The sequence below is a fragment of the Erinaceus europaeus genome, chromosome 4 (genome assembly GCF_950295315.1).
Source record: "Erinaceus europaeus chromosome 4, mEriEur2.1, whole genome shotgun sequence".
In the NCBI taxonomy this organism is placed as follows: domain Eukaryota; kingdom Metazoa; phylum Chordata; class Mammalia; order Eulipotyphla; family Erinaceidae; genus Erinaceus; species Erinaceus europaeus.
In genome coordinates this window covers 55,354,182-55,374,481 of record NC_080165.1, presented here as the reverse complement: position 1 = coordinate 55,374,481, position 20,300 = coordinate 55,354,182, and the positions used below count along the sequence as shown (strand labels likewise).

General features: G+C 47.2%; 3 protein-coding genes across 10 annotated transcripts in view; 2 read left to right on the top strand and 1 right to left on the bottom strand.

Moving 5' to 3' along the window:
• The window catches only part of AGPAT1 (1-acylglycerol-3-phosphate O-acyltransferase 1), a 22,459-nt gene extending 21,325 nt beyond the window's left edge, over window positions 1–1,134 (top strand). Inside the window, exon 7 of the mRNA XM_060189544.1 lies at window positions 1,028–1,134. Coding sequence (XP_060045527.1) covers window positions 1,028–1,113 — 86 coding nt within the window. The 3' untranslated portion in view covers window positions 1,114–1,134. The remainder of the gene's footprint in view (window positions 1–1,027) is intronic.
• Window positions 1–20,300, bottom strand: part of PPT2 (palmitoyl-protein thioesterase 2) — a 26,434-nt gene extending 6,134 nt beyond the window's left edge. The window contains exons 1-8 of one of the 7 annotated variants that reach the window (XM_060189535.1): window positions 10,024–10,115; window positions 9,460–9,516; window positions 8,941–9,131; window positions 8,552–8,705; window positions 7,707–7,802; window positions 7,512–7,619; window positions 2,193–2,276; window positions 1,988–2,072 (exon numbers count right to left, since the gene is read on the bottom strand). In XM_060189535.1, coding sequence (XP_060045518.1) covers window positions 1,988–2,072; window positions 2,193–2,276; window positions 7,512–7,619; window positions 7,707–7,802; window positions 8,552–8,705; window positions 8,941–9,131; window positions 9,460–9,516; window positions 10,024–10,045 — 797 coding nt within the window. In that variant the 5' untranslated portion in view covers window positions 10,046–10,115. The other 6 variants (XM_060189534.1, XM_060189540.1, XM_060189538.1 and 3 more) reach the window with 6 other exon arrangements.
• PRRT1 (proline rich transmembrane protein 1) lies at window positions 11,705–16,738 on the top strand. 2 transcript variants are annotated; one of them, XM_060189553.1, is made up of 4 exons: window positions 11,705–11,952; window positions 12,925–13,463; window positions 15,221–15,406; window positions 15,655–16,738. In XM_060189553.1, exons 1-4 carry the CDS (start codon window positions 11,934–11,936, stop codon window positions 15,829–15,831), a joined length of 921 nt encoding a protein of 306 aa, XP_060045536.1. In that variant the 5' UTR covers window positions 11,705–11,933; the 3' UTR covers window positions 15,832–16,738. The 2 variants fall into 2 exon arrangements, with proteins under 2 accessions (XP_060045536.1, XP_060045535.1); XM_060189552.1 differs by lacking the exon at window positions 11,705–11,952 and having other exon boundaries at window positions 12,741–13,463.

The window sequence follows — 20,300 nt, the reverse complement described above, 5'->3', positions numbered from 1 at the left end:
TGTCATTATCAAAAACAGGTTCTAGTCATCCACTTACCCTTCCCCCTACCTTATCTTATTGCCACCTGGAATATATGTTGACATTTATTATTTGTCTCCCACAAGAATGTAATCTACATAACAGCTAGAACTTTTTTTTTTACCAGTGTATCTCCAGGGTTCAGAACAGTGTGTACCCATAGCTCAATAAATGTATTTGTTAAGTGACATAAGATCACTCAGATGACTCAGATCATAATGATTTGTAGTAGAGGCATGTACAGAGTGTCATGGAGCCATGAATTTTCCTGAGGAATAGGATGAAGGGAACAAAGCTGGTGGATATGAATGCAGTTCAAGTAAGTAAAATAAGTGAGGAAAATATAATAAGATGGCATGGAAATATATATATATATATTTATATAACATAGGATACAACTATTAAGGAAAACTGAATGAAAAATGCACAAGACTTTCTGTTAGTTATCTTTGCTGAGGTCAAAAAGGCAGAAGAGTGTTAAGACCCCCAAACATATAGGAGTTGGGCAGTAGTGCAGCAGGTTAAGCTCACATGGCACGAAGCGCTAGGACCAGCATAAGGATCCCAGTTTGAGCCCCCAGCTCCCTACCTGCAGGGGAATTGCTTCACAGGCAGTGAAGCAGGTCTGCAGGTGTCTATCTTCCTCTCCTCCTCCCTGTCTTCCCCTCCTCTCTCCATTTAACTCTGTCCTATCTAACAATGACAACGTCAATGACAACAACAACAATAATAACTACAACAACAGTAAGAAAAACAGCAAGGGCAACAAAAGGGAAAATAAATAAATATATTTAAAACAAAGACCCCCAAGCATAAAGGTCCTGAGTTCAATCCTTGACATCAAATGTGCCAAAGTTATGCTCTGGTTCTATTTCAATAAGTAGATAAAATAAAATAAAAAGATATATATATATATATATATATATATATATATATATATATATATACAGCATTCTGTGAATCAGTAGATATTTCAAAATTAAAAGTTTTTCTTTTTCTTTAAACCAGAGCACTGCTCAGGTCTGTCTATTGGTGATGTCAGGGATCAAACCTGGGAACTCTTGCATTCAAGACCACTACATTATATTCATTAATGTACTCCTTACAATTAAGGTAGGTACTATACTATTATTTTATATTATATTTTTACATATAATATGCAATATATAACATATCAGGGATGGGTGGTAGTGCATCTGGTAAAGTACATGACCACTGCACTATCTCCTAGGCCTTTATGGGAGAGTTGATGAACACATTTCAAATTCTTTTTATATATATTTTTAATTTATTTATTTATTTTCCTTTTTTGTTGTTGTTGTTGTTGCCCTTGCCTTTTTTTTTTATCATTGTTGTGGTTTTTATTATTGTTATTGATGTTGTTGTTGCCAGATAGGACAGAGAGAAATGGAGAAAGGAGGGGAAGACAGAGATGGGGAGAGAAAGACAGACACCTGCAGACCTGCTTCACCACTTGTGAAGCGACCCCCCTGCAGGTGGGGCTCGAAGCAGGATCCCTATGCCAGTCCTCAAGTTTCACGCCATGTGCATTTAACCCATTGCACCACAGCCCGACCTCCCACACTTCAAATTCTGTTCTCCAAATTTATGGACTGAGAAAACTTCCTGGGCTCAGGACCCTTCCCAACTTCTCCCTGTGCACCTCTTCACCTGGCTATCTGGCTATTCATTTGCAACTTATATAATAAGTTTTTTTTTTTTTGGTTGGTTTTGTTTGGTTTTGCAAATGGGTGTAGCAGGGCTAGAGAGGAAAAAGAGCAGACTTAGCAGGACTTATTGACTGGATACATAAAAAGAGCTAGGGAGGATGACTCCTGGGATTTTGTCTTTGGTGACAGGCTAAGTAGAAGGAAGGACATAAGCAGACAGTAGGAGGAATGGGCCAGTTCTAGGAATGAGATAAAGATTGTCTTAAGTCAATCTCCTGTCCACAGAGCTCCCTCTTACCTGGACTGCCAGGGGGTAATAACACCATCGTCAGGGCCTCCAATCAGCACCAGGCGGTTCACACGAAGAAAGTTCTTCCTCCATGCTGCAGGGTGAGAGGGAGGTTACAGGAGAGACAGTTACAGGGGTCAGGTCAGGCCGGGGAGGGCCATACAGGGAGTTAGAGAAGCAAGAATGGGGCCTGATAGCAAGCATGGCATCTCACCAGTGGCATTAGGATGGTCTCTCTCCCCATTGATCAGGGCAAGGAAACTGCTGGCATTGAGGTACAAGTCATCATGGTGAGGGTCTAGGCACAAACATAAATTAGAACGACAGAGAACAAGGGAAAGAAGGCCAAGACCAGAGGCTGGAAGATGTAGCCTAGTAATGGACAAGGAGAAGAGCAATAGCAGCAGTAATAGTCATTGTAAACATGACAGCAAATACCTTTCTAGTCTATAACCTAGCACCCATATGAGCCAGATACTGCTCAAAGTGTACATTATATTCATTTTTAAAAAGATTTTTATGTATTTACTAATGAGAAAGATAGGAGGAGAGAAAATGAACTAGACATCTGCTACATGTGCTGCCATGGACCTCATGCTTGAGAGTCTAATGCTTTGTCCACTGTGCCACCACCCAGACTACTACATTATATTCATTAATGTACTCCTTACAATTAAGGTAGATACTATACTATTATCTAAAATTATATATTTATTTTTTTATTTTAAGATTTTATTTATTTATTTATGAGAAAGATAGAGAAAGAACCAAATATCACTCTGGCACATGTGCTGCCAGGGATCGAACTCAGGACCTCATGCTTGAGAGAGAGTCCAAAGCTTTATCACTGCAGCACCTCCCGGACCACTAAATTATATTTTTACATATAATATGCAATATGTAACATATCAGGGCTGGGTGGTGGCTCATCTGGTAAAGTGCACATGCTACAATGCACAAGAACCCCAGTTCCCACCTGCAGGGGGATGAAGCAGTGCTGCAGGTGTCTCTTCTTCTCTCTCTTGTTTTTATTATTATTCTGAAAATTTTTTTTGTATTATCTTTATTTATCTAATGGATAGACACAACCAGAAATCGAAAGGTAAGGGGATGGTAGAGACGGACAGAGACAGAGAGATATCTGCAACACTGCTTCACCACTCACAAAGCTTTCCTCCTACAGGTGGAGACTGGGAGATAGAACTCGGGTCCTTGTTCATTGTAACATGTATGTTAAACCAGGTGCACCACCACCTGGCTCCCTCTTTTTTATATATATTTATTTTTATTATCTTTATTTATTTATTGGATAGAGACAGCTAAAAATTGAATGGAAGGGGGAGACAGAGAAGAAGACAGAGAGACACCTGTGGCCCTGCTTCACCACTTACAAAGCTTTCCCCCGAAGGTGGGAGCTGGGGGCTTGAACCCGGGTCCTTGTGCATTGTAACATGTGTGCTCAATGGGCCCCCTCTTGCTCCCTATCATCCCCCTTCCCTCTCAAGTTCTTTCTCTATGCAAAATAAAAAATATATAACATATAGTAGTACATCATAATATATGTATAATATATACTATATATTATACTATTTTACAGATGAGGAAAACTGAACCACAGAAAGGTTTAGTAACTTGCTAAAGTCACCCAGCAGGGACAGGTTTCAAACTCAAGCAGTCAGGACCTAGCATCAAGGTCTTAAAAACCCGGGAATTCACTTCAGGTAGCACATAGCTACTTTGATATTACTATGGCAGACTAGAATAGCTATGAGAGAATATATGTTCTGAAAGACAAATGTAATATCTGGCCCCTTAAAGGTAAAGGGGCTGAAGACAGCATAATGGATGCAAACCAACTTTCATGCTTGAGGCTCCAAGGTCTCAGGTTCAATCCCCTGAATTACTACAAACCAGAGCTGAGCAGTGCTATGACAAAATAATAATAGATAAAGTAAAATAAAGGAGCCGGGCAGTAGCGCGGCGGGTTGAGTGCACATGGCGCAAAGTGGAAGGATCCCGGTTTGAGTCCCCAGCTCCCCACCTGCAAGGGAGTCGCTTCACAGGTGGTGAAGCAGGTCTGCAGGTGTCTTTCTCTCCCCCTCTCTGTCTTCCCCTCCTCTCTCCATTTCTCTCTGTCTTATCCAACAACAACATCAATAATAACAATAATAACTACAACAATAAAACAAGGGCAACAAAAGGAAATAAAGTAAAATAATTTTTTTAAGTTTTTTTTTTTTTTTTTGAGAAAGATAGGAGGAGAGAGAAAGAACCAGACATCACTCTGGCACATGTGCTGCCGGGGATCGAACTCAGGACCTCATGCTTGAGAGTCCAAAGCTTTACCACTGTGCCACTTCCCGGACCATGATTTTTTTTTTTCTTTCTTTCTTTCTTTCTTTTTTTTTTTTTTTTAAATATTTTTTCACTTTTGCTGCCCTTGTTGTTTAAAATAAAAAGATTTTTTTTAAAAAGAAAAGTACATGGGGGTCAGGCGGTAACACAGTGGGTTAAACGCACGTGGCACAAAGCGCCATGGACTGGCTTAAGGATACTGGTTCGAGCCCCCGGCTCCCCACCTGCAGGGGAGTCGCTTCACAGGTTCACACCAGGTCTGCAGGTGTCTATCTTTCTCTCTCCCTCTCTGTCTTCCCCTCCTCTCTCCATTTCTCTCTGTCTTATCCAACAATGAACGACATCAACTTCTTCTTCTAGCGTTTGCCCTTCTTCCGTAGCCAGTCAACAGCGTCAGGTTGAGCCTGATGTAAAGTTTCGAGACCTCCTTTGAATCTAGAGAGGTGGCAGTCGTTGGCTATGTGGGTCATAGTCTGTCTGGAGCCGCAGGGGCAGTTCGGGTTGTCTCTGGCTCCCCAGCGATGGAATATAGCGGCGCACTGGCCATGGCCTGTTCAATAGTGATTGAGGAGGGCCCAATCATAACGTGCTAGGTCAAAACCGGGTTGACACTTGCAGGGGTCTGTGAGGTGTTTGTTCTTTTTTTTTTTTTTTAATAATTTATTGGGGAATTAATGTTTTACATTCAACAGTAAATACAATAGTTTGTACATGCATAACATTCCCCAGATTCCCATTTAACAATACAACCCCCACTATGTCATTCATCATCTTTCATGGACCTGTATTTTCCCCACCCACCCACCCACCCCAGAGTCTTTTACTTTGGTGTAATACTCCAAAGAGGTGTTTGTTCTTTACCTCAGCTGACTTCCAACTCTGTTTCCAAGAGTCTAGAACAGAGAAGTTCAGTGTAGGCGTAGGGGACCAGATTGGATGACAAGACGTCAAGCGTTGGATAGGGTGGGCGAAGATATCCGCGTATATTGGCAGGTCCAGTCGAGCGTAGACATGGGAAATGAACTTAGATGATGCTGCATCCTGACGAATATCTGGCGGGGCGATGTTGCTAAGAACTGGCAGCCATGGAACCGGGGTGGAACGGATGGTTCCAGAAATTATCCTCATGGAGGAATATAATTTGGAATCGACCAAGTGGACATGGGGGCTACGGAACCATACTGGGGCACAGTATTCTGCAGTGGAATAGCATAATGCCAGAGATGATGATCGTACTGTGGAAGCACTCGTGCCCCATGAGGAGCTGGCCAGTCTTGCAATGATGTTATTCCTCGCGCCCACCTTTGCTGCAGTTTTTGAGATGTTCGTGAAATGACAGGGTGCAATCAAGAGTAACGCCAAGATAGACTGGCTGGGCTTCATGCCGGATTCTCGTATCGTCAAGTTGCACATTAAGCTCACGCGAGGCCGAGGCATGGTGTAGATGGAAAACAGATGATACCGTTTTTTCAGTGCTAGGGATTAGTCGCCATTTTTTACAGTAATCAGATATCAGAGACATGTCTTTCGTGAGTGTTTCCTCGAGGATGTCGAACTTGGATGCCTGAGTTGCACAGCAGATGTCATCGGCGTAGATGAACTTCCTTGAAGAAGTTTCTGGGAGGTCATTGATGTAAATATTAAATAGCATAGGAGCCCTGGGGGAGGCCACTTGAGACAAGTCTCCATCTGCTAGACTTGTCACCCAGATGCACCCGGAATCTTCTGTTTTGGAGAAGAAACGATATAGTGTTGGCCACCTATGGAGGCAGGCATCTTGAGATCTTGACTAGGAGACCACGGTGCCAGACCGTGTCATAGGCTGCTGTGAGATCAACAAAGACAGCACCCGTCTTTAAATTCTTCTGGAATCCATTTTCAATGTAAGTTGAGAGGGCCAGGACTTGTTCGCAGGTAGATCTTCCTGGGCGGAAACCAGCTTGGGCGGGTGATAGGAATTTCTCTGTAAGAGGAGAAATGCGTGACAGAAGCAGCCTCTCAAGGAGTTTATAACACATGGAGAGGAGAGAAATTGGTCTATAGCTGGCGGCCAGTGTTGGGTCTTTCTTTGGTTTCAAAACTGCTATTATCTTTGCACGACGCCAAATTTTGGGCATAGATTCGGATTCCAAGATGTGGGACAGGAATGTAGTAAGCCACTTCTTTGCCCTGGGGCCCAAGTTAAGAATGAGTTCTGGGATGATGTTATCATAGCCAGCAGCCGTTCCCGGTTTAACCCTCTTCAAAGCATCTTCCAGTTCAGACAGTGTAAAGGGAAGAGTTTTGGAGATGGACAAGATAAACGGAAGTGGGATGACCACTCATAGGAAATTTCTCTTTTCCAGACTGGGTCGATCTTAGCATGTCCAACTCTATCCCCTCTGAAGATTCCTACAGGCGCTTCCACCAAGCCATCTTCAAAGCAGCTTCCTAAGCTATTCCTCGTAGGAGACGTGCTAACTATACGCCTTGTCTTGATGCTGAATGCGAGCAACTACTAAAGCAGTATGATGAGTCGGGCGACCCAGATGTGGCCGACCATCTCATTGCCTCCCTGGATGCAGCACGCCAAGCCCGCTGGCAACAACTCACAGAAAGTCTGAACTTCACCCACTCAAGTAGGAAGGCCTGGAAGCTTCTTCATAGTCTGGGTGCCGGTAGCCAACCCTCTCCCATCTCCCATCCTCCCTTATCTCCAAACTCAGTGGCCAGTCACCTAACTCAAGTTGAACGACATCAACAATAATAATAACCACAACAAGGCTACAACAACAAGGGCAACAAAAGGGGAAAAAAATGGCCTCCAGGAGCAGTGGATTCATGGTGCAGGCACTGAGCCCCAGCAATAACCCTGGAGGCCAAAAAAAAAAAAAGAAAAGTACCTGTTCACATATTCAGCACTTAATGAATGTAAGTTAGCATCATTATGGTTGGGATGAAAAGCACAGGCCCTACTCTTCAGGATGCCTTTTCTTTCTTTCTTCTTTTTTTTTTAAATATTTTTCAAATATTTTACTTACTTATTTAAGAGCCAGACTTCACTCTGGTACATGTGCTGCTGGGGATCGAACTCAGGACTTTATGCCTGAGAGACCAACACTTTATCCACTGCACTACCTCCCAGATCACTCCAGGATGCCTTTTCCAAGGAGGCCTCCATTTGGCACTCCCTACTCACCATGCCAGTAGTTGCAAATGGAGAATTCCTGACCCCAGGGGCTATAGCAAATCCGATAGAGATTAGACCTCATGGAAGTAGGGAAGAGCCATTTCAAGTAGTCTGTGTCTGGCAAGAGAACAGTAATGCCAAGTGATTACAAACTTTTGTGTCCCCCAAACTCAGAGCTCCCTGTGGATCTCACAGTACGCTTACCTCCATACTGTCCCATTTGTGGAGAGGAGAGAGAGATGAAAGTATCCACATTGTGGTCATCCATGACAGAGAGCAGTGCTCGGCACACCAAACCCCCTGAAGGCAGAATACCTCATTGAGAAAGGACTCAGACACCACCCAGTGACAGCTTCCCCACTCCAACCCCCACCAATAAAATGTACAAAACCAGGCTGAGGCCCAGAGAAAACAGATGTACCCTGGAACAAGAGGTCACATGTCCTGTTAAAGTGACAGAACCAGAATTATATGGTGAATCTTGTGATTCATAACTCTTATGTGCTTTTATTTATTTATTCCCTTTTGTTGTTGCCCTTGTTGTTTTATTGTTGTACTTACTATTGTTATTGATGTCATCCTTGTTGGATAGGACAGAGAGAAATCGAGAGAGGAGGAGAATACAGAGGGAGAGAGAAACATAGACACCTGGAGACCTGCTTCCTCGCCTGTGAAGCTACTCCCCTTCAGGTGGGGAGCCGAGGGCTTGAACTGGGATCTTTATGCTGGTCCTTGTGCTTTGTGCCACCTGCGCTTAAACGGCTGCCCGACTCCCCCCACTTATGTGCTTTTTAACTGCCCCATTATACCTGATGCCCAAAACTGGGCAATGGGGAAAGAAGCCGCCAATGCAAGAAGTCCCTCCCCGGCCCCTCATTCAGAATACAGATAGAAAAGAAGACCCAAGTGCTGGGAGAAGTGAGAAAAGGAGGACTTAACCGTCAGTGCACTGATAGGAGCAATGTAGCTCAGAAAAGGGCACAGAAAGAAGTGGAACTCTGGTAAGGATCAAGTCTCAAATAAGACTTTGGAGATGAAGGGGGGCCTACCCTGTGAATAACAGATGAGATTCACCCCTTCAGGGGCCTTTGCCATGATGGGGGTCACAGCCTCTCGGAATCCTTGCACCTGTTCCCACAGGGGCCGCAGACTCTCCCTTCCATCAAAGAGATCGAGCACTGTCACCGCAGTGCCGGGGTGTGTCTGTGTGAATGGTGGGGCAATGGAGCAACCAGGAAGAACTCCTGGCTGCCTACACACACTCCTAGACAGCGTCCACGTGCCTATTGCCGTCCCCCAGTTCTCCCCATGCCAGCACCAGCTCCTCAGAAACTGGTCAAGCTGAAAGGGGCAGCTTTCAGTTCCCCATTCTCCCACCCCAACCACTGTAGAAACCTCAGATGCCTCAGAACCCACAACCTGGTGTCCCCGGCCAGACCTCGTTGATGTATTCCAGCAGGTGGCGGAAGCTGTACGAGCTGTCAAAGAGCCCATGCACCACAATGACCGGCTTATAGAAGGCGCCATGGGAAGCTGGGGACGCGGGCAGCAGCAGCTGCAGGAACGGCAACAGCAGCAGGATCACCGCCGGGGAGAGCCGCGACCCCGGGAGTCCCAGCATGCTCCCACCTGAGAAGGGGGCGACGAGGGCCTGTGAGAGACGTGACAATACCCCCTCCTCGGAACAGACGCCTGGCAATCAAACTTCCCCCGCCTGTACCCACACCAGACACTAGTCAAATATACATATACTTTACTTTTAACTTGCTCTAGTCTTTTCAACCCACTTGCACACCCCCAGCCACGCAGACGCACCAAAGCGCAGCCTAAGCTCCGCCCCCAACTCAGGGCCCAGGGGACTAAGTCCCTAGGCCTCAGATCCTCCGAAAGCTTCATTCCAGCCATGCATGAGCCGGTGTTTTTCAAGAGAGTACCTCTGGAAAATGCAAAGTCCCACCTGGCCTGGGTCCGAGGGCCTCTCTGCGCCTGCAGTTTACTTCTCCCTGATTTGGAACTCCCGGGAGGGGGAGGCGAAAGGAATAAGGACAGAGCGTAGGGGAATGACAGACGGGAGCTGGGCGGCTGCTTGGGGTCGCGCTCCGCCGTCACGTCCGGGGCTTTCCCTGGCAACCTAGTTGCGTCCCCCGCAACGCAAGCCTGGGACCGGAGGGGCAATGGAACTTTCCATTGCGACTCAGCAGCGGGGGGAGGGGGAGGGAGGAAATAGGCGGAGCGATCCATTTAGACACCACGGGGAGAAAGGCTACAAACGCCTACCAGCAACCGCGTAAAGGCTGTCCGAGCCCCGTTGCACCTCAACATCCAGACCTCCCGGCCTGGATTCGCTTCACTTCCCCTATGCTGGCGTGCAGCTCCGCAGAGGCACACGGGGTTCTCTAGCCTCAGGGTTCTCTGTTATGGGGGGTAGGCTAGGGAAAGGCATCCCTGGGAGCTGAAGCCAGACCTAGCGGATCCCACCCCCTGGCCCTGCTGGCCTGCCCGCCTAAGGTCAGGGCCTTACAACTCTCCATTCTGAAGTGCATGTCGTGCCCTTGTCTTCAGAGACGCAGAGAGTCCTTGAGGTCCTTCCCAATAAAAGAGCAGTCTGGCCCAGTTTCCCCTTCCCTACTCCACTCCGCATCTACTACTCACCCCCCACCCCAGGGGCGGAGGGCCCCCAGGCAGCGCTGACTCATGCTCGAGTGGCTTCCACCAGTCTGGTCACCTAAGCGACCCGGCAATCTGGCCCTCGGCCCGCGCCGCCCACCCACTTCGCTCCTGCTCCCGGCGTCTTGCGCCTCTCCGCCGACCCCCTGGCGCCCCAACCCCCTGGCGCCCCACTACGGCTTTTATAGGGCAATTAGAGTCTGAGCTGTTCTCCAGGCCTTCTCCGATCTGAAACCTTCCAATAAAACCCATATGCTTTTGGAGTTGTGTAAAGTGAAGATAGGGTGTAGGCAAGCTAACGCCTCCGAAACCAGAACGACCAGTACAGAGCTGCTGATTGCTTCTCTGGGAACTGGGAACTGGGCCTGGCCCAGACGAGGGTCTCTGGCTCTGTGGTCACCTCTTGGGGTTGGGGAGGGCAGGAAGGACACAGCCCAGGCCAGCGACTACATCAGCCTGGGAAGTGTGTGTGTGTGTGTGTGTGTGTGTGTGTGTGTGTGTGTAACAGTGGTTTCCTGCTATGTTTTTGAAAAAAGACCACTTCTTGTAAGTCCTGGAAGACTGCCTGTCTTCCCCTTCCATCCCTGTCCAGACATCCCTAAGATGCAATGAGCAAATAAAAAGACTGCAATTATGGCTGTACCCCCTAGTCGACTCTGGAGGTGGTGTAGAGTCTAGGCGGGGGAGGTGGGAGGTTGGTTGAGTGGGATTTAAGGAATGGATCTGAACATTGCGGGACCCAGGAACCCTAGGGAGTACAATAAGCAAAATAATAATAATAATACAGAGCCTGTATTTCCAAACAATGACCATAAAAGAGGAGTTGATTCATTCCGTCCTCCCAAGAAGCTTCAGCAACTTCACCCTGGAGGAAATATCTTTATAACCCTGAAGCTTATAATACCATCTCCTTACCCCCCTCCACCCCGCAGCCTCACTACCTCCGAATTTTTTTTTTTTTTCCAGAGCACTGCTCAGCTCTGGCTTATGGTGGTTCAGGGGATTGAACCTGGGACTTTGAAGCCTCAGGAATGAGAGTCTCTTTGCATAATCATTATGCTATCTACCCCTGACCTTACCTCCGAATTATTATTAATAAGAGCCTCTCACCCCAGGGTCACTCCAGCCTAGGGTGGCAGGCCAAGATAATAAGCCTGGGAAATGTTCAGGTCATCAAAGGTCTCAACTCGGCACATAGTTCTCTGTCAATAGTTACCTTTCCTAAATTTAGGGAGTAGGGAGAGGAGGAGGGCAGACTAGGACCAATGATTAGGGATAAGATCTCCAAAATTTGCAGGTACTCTAAGTGGAAGACCTGCCTGGAATGAACCAGAACCCACAGAGAACCTATTCACATCCTCCCCCAATATATCCTGATGGCCATTCTTGGAGGGGAAGACTAGATGGTTCTCTGGTCCTCCTTCCTTCTCTTAGTCCCACCCGCTTTGCCTGGTCTTACTTGCCTCCCTGTTTCCATGACAACTCCAAGGGAGCCCAAACCCGGGACTTAAATACTGGGGTTAGAGAAGAGACAGCTTCAAAGCAGAGAGACTGAGTGGGGGTTCGTCTGAAGGGCTTCCCCCTCACTCCCCCACCATTGCTCCGGTCCCTTTAAATCCCTCCCCCTGCGCTCTACCCCCCCCCCCCTGTCTTCATCTCTCCATCTCTGCGCTGCTGCAGACTACGCAGTCTGTGCACTCGGGAGCCAGCCAGGGACCCTGACTCCGGCTACAGGAACCCAGTCCTTAGTGGGAGGCCACAGCCATGTCAACAGAAAAGTCAGGTAAAAACAACAACAAATGCTCCTACCCTTTCTAGAGTCTCCCAGTTCTCCCCCAATCCTGTCCCCAATCCCCTCCCTTCCCCCTCCCTAGAGAGTGGTTCTATTTAATTCTCCTTCTACCCAGAGGTCAACCCCCCACCCTTCTATTCCCTTCTTCCTTCCAGTTTCAGACTGGCCAACAGCATGGGGTGGGGGGAGCAGGTTAAGAGTATAAGGGAAGTCCAAAAGTGGTACTGAATCAGCCAGGTGCTGCAGGGAGAGCAGCTCACTGGCTCACATGGGTAAATATGAAGACATAACCAATTGGGGGCTGTCAGAGGAGAAAAATACTGAGGAGTCTTCTGTATCTTCTTTAAAAGAGGTACTGAGATTCCTAGAGAAGTTAGGACCACACCTCTCCACTGAAGGGACCCCAAAGTAGATCATGTCATCCTGCATATATTTATGCAATTGTTGAGCTGAGCACATGCTAACAGTGTTGCATGTCTGCACATGTGCACACTCAGAGCTAGTTCAGAGAGGCAACCCAAAGGTAATAATTTTCCCCCCATACCAGAGCACTGCTCAGCTCTGGTTTATGGTAGGGCTGGGGATTGAACTTGGGACCTTGGTGCCTCAGGCATAAAAGTCTTATTGCATAACCATTACACTGTCTTATACTGTCTTCTCAGCAGGCACCCAAAGGTAGTCAGTCATAGCTGAGACCCAGAGAGCAGGTCTGTGAAGGAGGGTTGATGAGACAGGATAGGAGAACTATGACCTCAAAACTAGATTGAAAGGAGGGGGGGAGGGCAGATGGCCTAGATACACCTCTCCCGCCCCCAAGAATGAGAGATATCTTCTCACCCATCTCTTCTCTGTCTCTCCCATTATCTTTCTCCATCCCTGACCCTCTGCGGCCCCTCACTGCCTCCTTATCTCATTTCTGTCACTTACCTCTTTCCAAACCATCTCCACTGCTCGCCATCCCAGGCCTTCCAGATTCAGTCCCTCACACCTCTCCACCACCATACAATGCCCCCCAGCCCCCCGCTGAACCCCCAGCCCCACCCCCACAGGCAGCCCCCTCCTCGCACCACCACCATCACCACCATTACCACCAGTCTGGCACCGCCACCCTCCCGCGTTTAGGAGCAGGTGGCTTGGCTTCCTCTGGGGCCAGCACTCAGCGAGGCCCCTCATCCTCCGCCACACTGCCGAGGCCCCCACACCACGCCCCGCCTGGCCAGGCCTCCGGGGCGCCCCCACCCGGCTGTGCAACCTTGCCCCGCATGCCACCCGACCCTTATCTACAGGAGACTCGCTTCGAGGGCCCACTGCCCCCACCACCACCTGCTGCCGCCGCCCCGCCCCCACCGGCGCCTTCCCACACTGCCCAGGCCCCCGGCTTCGTGGTGCCCACGCACACAGGGGCTGTGGGCACTCTGCCGCTGGGGGGCTACGTAGCCCCGGGTTACCCCTTACAGCTGCAACCGTGCACTGCCTATTTGCCGGTCTACCCAGTGAGTGCGGTGAGTACCTAACAAACAGGGGATGGTGTGGGCGGTGGGGGGAGACATGGTGAAACAAGACTTGGAATCAGGGACACTTTGGGGGTTGGTAGGAAATCCGGCCAGGGGATTTTGCTGGAGAGGCAGGAATAAGGGGAGAGGCAAGACTCAAGAAGGATTAAGGAAAGGCCTGGGAGTAGTCTGTTGGGGGTCAGAGAAAAGGGCAGGCCTGGAAAGGGGAACAAATCTAGAGGTTCAGAAGTGATTTGGAAGAAGGAAGCAGTTTAGAGTGGGTGGGAGAAATGAAGCTTGAAAACGAGGTTGGGGAAGGGGGTAGGAGTGGAGTGGATGAGGACACTGGAATTGAGTAAATGGGAAGGAGGCCAAGTGAGTATCTGAAGACAAAAACAAGTCTTGAAGTGAAGTCAGGACAGCACTGATAGCACCACACCTTGGGGGAGGTTGTGTGAAGGACCACCCCCCCCCAAGAATATAGAGTTAATGACAGCAATTAGAGGAGGTAGAAGAAGGGCAAACGCTAGAAGAAGAGGAGGTAGAGAAATTTATGGGTGTCCTAAGGGGTAGTGGATGGTCAGGTTCTTTAAGAAGAATCACTCAAGAATTGTGTTTTTGCAGACTGGAGACTTGGTATGGAGATAGAGCACAGGACTACATGCCTGAAATTCTTTTTTTTTTTTTTTTTTAACCAGAGCACTGCTCAGCTCTGGCTTATGGTGTTGGGGAGGGGATTGAACCTGGGACTTTGGAGCCTCTTTGCATAACCATTATGCTATCTACCCTCCTCCCACATGCCTGAAATTCTAAGTGTCATATGTCAGAATAATGCTCTGGTTATCATTTTCTCATTCTCATTAAAAAAAATTATTTATGATAGAAAAACAGAGCATTACCCTGGCCAATGCAGGGAATTGAACATGGGACCTCATGCCCAAGAGTGCAATGGTGCACCCACTGCTTCATCTGTCAGACCACAATAAATAAATATTACTATATTTATTTATTTTACCAAAGCACTACTGAGCTCTGGTTTAGGGTGAAATTAAATCTCAAATCTTAAGAGTGTCAGGTATAAAAGTCATTTTGCATAACTATTATGCTATTTTAGGAAAGACAATTGTGTTTAAACAACTGCCCCAGGGTTGAGGAGACAGCATAATGGTTATGCAAACTGACTTTCATGCCTGAGGTTCTGAGCTCCTAGGTTCAATTATGGTTACAACCATAAACCAGAGTTGAGCAGTTCTTTGGTAAAAAGACCAAAAAAAAAAAAAAAAAAAAGATGGCCCCAGGGGCAGACCTGGGTTCAAACCCTCAGTCATCTCCCTCTCTTCCCTCTCTCCATCTCTCTCTCTGTCTTACCATCTATGAAAGGAAGAGAGAAAGAAGAAAAAAAAAAAAAAAAGATGGCTGCTGAGAAAAATGACAGTGGAGTTAGCTGTACAGATATCAAGCTCCAGCTACAACCCTGGTGGCAAAAACAAATAAAATAAAACAAAACAAAGCAAAAATAAGCACTGCTTCATCAGTCACAAAGGTGGCACAGCAGTAGAACACAGAATTTGTATGCCTAACGCCCCCAGTTTAAACCAAAGCACATATATGCACATAGCAGAGCAGTGCTGTGGTCTCACTCTCTTTAAATAAATAAATGTGTGGTGTTTTTTTTTTAAATAAGTCAAAACTGCTCTGTCAGATGCAGAGGGTTAGTAAGATGGGAGAGTATTGAAATGACTGTCCTCTCAACCTTCCATCCACAGCCCTATGCAGGCGGGACCCCTGGGGGAACGGGGGTCACCTCCACACTTCCCCCACCACCTCAGGGTCCAGGGCTGGCCCTGCTGGAACCAAGGCGCCCGCCACATGACTACATGCCCATTGCGGTGCTGACCACCATCTGCTGTTTCTGGCCTACGGGCATCATTGCCATCTTCAAAGCTGTGCAGGTGTGTGTGTGTGTGTGTGTGTGTGTGTGTGTGTGTGTGTGTGTGTGTGTGTGTGTGTGTGTGTGTGTGTGTGTGTGTGTGTGTTGGGGGGGGCGGGATATCTGGAAGGGAGTGTCTCACTGTGTTTTTCTTATTCCCGAGGAGGAGTATGGGGAGCATGTTTGGGGAGGCTGAGGGATACTGGGGAAGCAGCAGTTCTATGATCCTCTTGCCCTCACCCCCGCCCGCCCCTACCTCGTCCCCCGCAGGTGCGCACAGCGTTGGCCCGCGGAGACATGGTATCTGCTGAGATTGCTTCTCGAGAGGCCCGAAACTTCTCTTTCATATCCCTGGCCGTGGGCATTGCAGCCATGGTGCTCTGTACTATCCTCACCGTAGTCATCATCATTGCCGCGCAGCACCACGAGAACTACTGGGATCCGTAAGGACGCCCGGCCCCGCCCCACCCTGCGCCCCCGACCTCCCGAGCGCCCTGCGGTCCCAGAGCCGCGGATCCAGTGAGCGCCCTGCACACCCGCCTGGGGCGACCGGACCTTGCTACACCCCAAACTCGGCCTCCACGGACCCCTTAAGCCTAGTGGGCACGCTCCAAGCCCAGTTCTTAAAGGACCCCACCAAAACCTACACCCCCAGAAAAGCCGCTTCCCGGCAACCCCACCAAGTGACAGGCCCTTACTTGCCCCAGCCCCTCTAAATACTGCACCCCTTAGCAAGGAGCCAAGGTCTCCTCTCCCCAGCCCAAAGAATGGCCCTCCGAAGCCCCGCCTCCAACGCAGGCTCCGCCTCATTGCTGACAAGCCCCGCCTCCAGGCCGGCAGGCTCCGCCTTCTCTGCGGGGTAACTCAGTCCGGTGTTGGGGCCTGGCCCCCAGACCCAGGGACTCAGTCCTCCCTTTCTCTCTGATCTGGGCCCACGCCCCAGGGTAACCACGCCCCTAAGCTGACTTCCTGGGATAGGAGGAGGAAGGACCAAGGATTTGAGGAATTGTTGTTTTTTTTTTTTGGAGCCTCCACCTGTTTTCTTTCCAGTCTCAGAATCTCTACTTTTGAGATATGTATTGGCATGAGATTTGAAAGGGTCCCGGTTCACACCCTAGGATGAAGATGATATCCCGGTTCCCTGTAAATATCCCTACCTATCCCAACCCCTGGGCAGCCAGGCAGAAGGGAACCCAGGGAACAGAACCCCAGTGTCAGTAAGGAGCCGACCCACTCCCCGCTCCCTCATCTTGTTCTGATCTGTGTGTGGTGTGTGTGAATTTCTGAAAGACACTATTAAAGACACAAAGTGGATTTATCAACCCTAATTCTAAGGACTAAAAACTTGAACACACTTGCTTTTTGTTTTGTTTTGTTTCTTAGTTTACATCCCCTAACCTCCCCTTCAGGGAAGAAGTGAGAACACTGATAAAACAAACAGTAGAAGACAGATTGCCAGGGCTCTTGAGACATATGGAGGTCGGGTAGGGGAGTCCTATGGAAAAGAGTCTCACATCCATTCTTGGTGGGAATTTCTTTCTCTGGTATACTTCTCTCTACAAAACTGTATTTATGGCATTGGAGAGGGAGGATTTACAATGGGACACGGGGATCTATGCCCAGAACTCCAGGAAGTCAGGAAAAAAGAAGAGGTTAGACCATTCTGGAGTTGGCCAGGGATAGAATGGAGGGGCAAGGAATAGATGCCAGCTAACCACAGCTGTTCATGCCTGTGGGCTGGTGAGTGACAGACAACTTGAATTAGAGCCCTGTGTAATGTGTGTACCAGCACAGGGAAAGCAAAGGGAACAGAGAGCTCCTCCATAATCATTGTTAGCCTTCTTTCCTCCTTTCTTTCTTTCTTTCTTTCTTTCTTTCTTTCTTTCTTTCTTTCTTTCTTTCTTTCATATATATTTGTTTGGGGCTGGGTGATGGTGCACCTGGTAGAGCAGACATGTTGCAATATGCAAGGACCAGGGTTCAAGCCTCTGTTCCCCACCCGCAGGGGGAAACTTCATAAAGTGAGGCAGGTATCTCTCTTTCTTTCTCTCTCTATTCCCCCCCCTTTTTATTTATTTTTGTCTCTATCAAATAAATAAATAATTTTAAATATATATATTTATTGTAGGGGAAATAGCATAATGACTCCAAGGATATATATATACATGACTCTGCTACATTAGATGCCTGGGATCGAACATGAGACTTCTAACCACTGTTTCAACCTTCCAGGTCACACCCACTGTTTCTTAATCTTTGAAATATGCTTCTACTCCATACTCTCCTGAAACTGCTCTCCCATATAACTAGGCCCAATGACTAGAAGTAAAAATTAATCATGTTTTCATAGTACTTTGCCTCTTTGAACCTTTTCATGTTTGACTCTTGACCCTGGATGCCTCACTTCCCCTGGATTCAGGAACATGTTCTCTCCTTTCCCTCTGCTTGCAATCATCCTTTCTAGCTCCTCCCCCACCCCTTGTATTTTCTATATTCCTAAATATCTGTCTCTGGGTCTTTTCCTTCTATGAGACTTTCCCTTAAAAATCTCGTTCATTCAAAAGAAAAAAAAAACATTTCTAACCAAATGCTTCTATACTGTCAACTGATTTATATCCCCTCAAAATTCACATGTAGAAATTTAATTCCCAATATGAGATGGGGCTTTTGGAAGGTGATGAGGTCAAGAAGGCAGACCCTCTTAAGTGGAATTAATGCCCAATAAGAAACTGGAGAAACTCCCTTGCCCTTTCCACCATGAGAGGACATAACCAAAAGCCACATTTGAACAAGTAGGGGCTCTCACTGAACACCAAATCAGTTGGCCCCTTGCTCTTGGATTTGTCAGCATCCAGAACCATAAGAAATGAACTTGTACTATTTATAAGCCACTCAGTTGATGCTATTTCATTAAAGTAGTCAGAGATGCCTAAGACATTTTCCAACTTGTTTGTTTATATTGCAGACACTCTTCTGGTGTCTGTGGAGCATGGCAACATGAGCTATTCTTCCAGTCCTATAAACGCTAAACTATTCTTCCAGTCCTCTAAACTCAGCGTGTTCAAATCCAACCTGATAAAATGCCACCAAGAACTTGCTTCCCTATCTCTGTTAAAGACTCCATTTTCCCAGCACCCTTATCTGAATCTTGATACCTCTTATCTCTCTCCTATCTTTACTTCTGATGTAATGTCAAGACACTTTAATTCTACTATCACAATATCTTTTGAATCTGTAACTTTTCTCCAATGTTTGTCAGGAAAATAACATCATCTAGCATTGTTGCAACAGCTCTTCTTATCAGTCTTCATAACTCTGCCCTCTCCTGGTACTAACTCTCCTTTGACACTGGTGTCATACCATTCTCTCTATACACACTTCAGAAAATTTCACTGCCAGGACCAGGCACATTGTAATACATGAGGACTCAGGTTCAAGCCCCTGGTCCCCGCATGCAGGGGAGAGCTTCATAAACAGTGAAGCAGTGCTGCAGGAGCCTCTCTCTCTCTCTCTCTCCCCCTGCCCCTCTCTCTCTCTGTCTCTCTCTCCTTCCCTCTCACTTTCTCTCTCAACAAAAGAGAGAGAAAAGCACACTGCTAAAACATCCTTCAAGATTCCCTACTGCTTACTCAATTATTTATAATTTTAATATGGCTTTCCATAATTTAAAATGATCTGGCTTTCTCTCTTTAACCTAAACTCCAACCAAACTGAATTTTTCATAATATCCACCTCCAGAGATATGCCCAGGTATTCTCAAGTCTTGCATGTTTTTTCTCTAGTCTCTGCCTATTCTAAGCCAAATTGTTTGCTGTTTGTCATGTGTTTCAGACATTTAAAGTTTTTGCTCATGATGTTCTCCCCCATCCCTCATGTGTGCTTCTCTACTTGACCAAAATTGACCTATTATTTTTTATTATCTTTATTTATTTATTTATTTATTTATTTATTGCATGGAGACAGCCAGAAGTGAAGAGGAAGTGGGAGACAGAGAGACACCCGCAACACTGCTTCACCACTTGTGAAGCTTTCCCCCTGCAGGTGTAGACTGGGGCTTATACCCTGATCCTTGCACGTTGTAACATGTGCACTCAACCAGACGTACCACCACCGAGCCCCCAAATTTACCCATTATTCAAGGCCCATATCAACCTTACTTCAGCAGGAGGGAATCTTTCACGCTTATGGACTGGACCAAAGCAGCAAGCTTCTAAAACAGAGCTCTAGGCATTTCTTGGAACAATCACTCTTACCCCTGGCTACACATTAAAGTCATCTGGGGAGCATTTAAAATTCCCAAAGCCCTAGGTCACATCCTAGCCCAATTAAATCAGACTCTCTGGAGGGTGGGACTCTGGCATCAATGTTTTTTTTAAAAAAAGATTCATTTGCGGGGGCCAGGCAATGGCACACCCAGTTAAGTGCACATATTACCATGTGCAAGGACCCAGATTCGAACCCCCACTCCCCACCTGCAGGAAGCTGCTTCACAAGTGGTAAAGTAAGTCTGCAGATTTCTCTTTCTTCTATCTCTCCATTTCTCTCTGTCCTATCAAGTATAATAGAGAGAAAAAGAGAGCACCAGCCACCAGGAACAGTGGATTCAAGTGCTGGCACCAAGCCCCAGCAATGACCTTGGTAGGAAAAAAAAAAAAAAAGACTCATTTACTTATTTCTTTGAAAGAGAACCAGAACATCCATCTGGCATATGTGGTACCAGGGATCAAATTTGGAATCTTGCACTTGAAAGTCCTGTGCTCTATTTCTGCACCAGCTTCAGTATTTTTTTTTTTTTAGGACATTCCCCAGAGCGACTTTCTTTAGGCAAAAATTTAACCTTGTCTAAACACATTTTCTTTTTCTGCATTTTCTCCACCTTCAGGCTAGATGTACTTACCTTATCTTGAAAGCAGGAA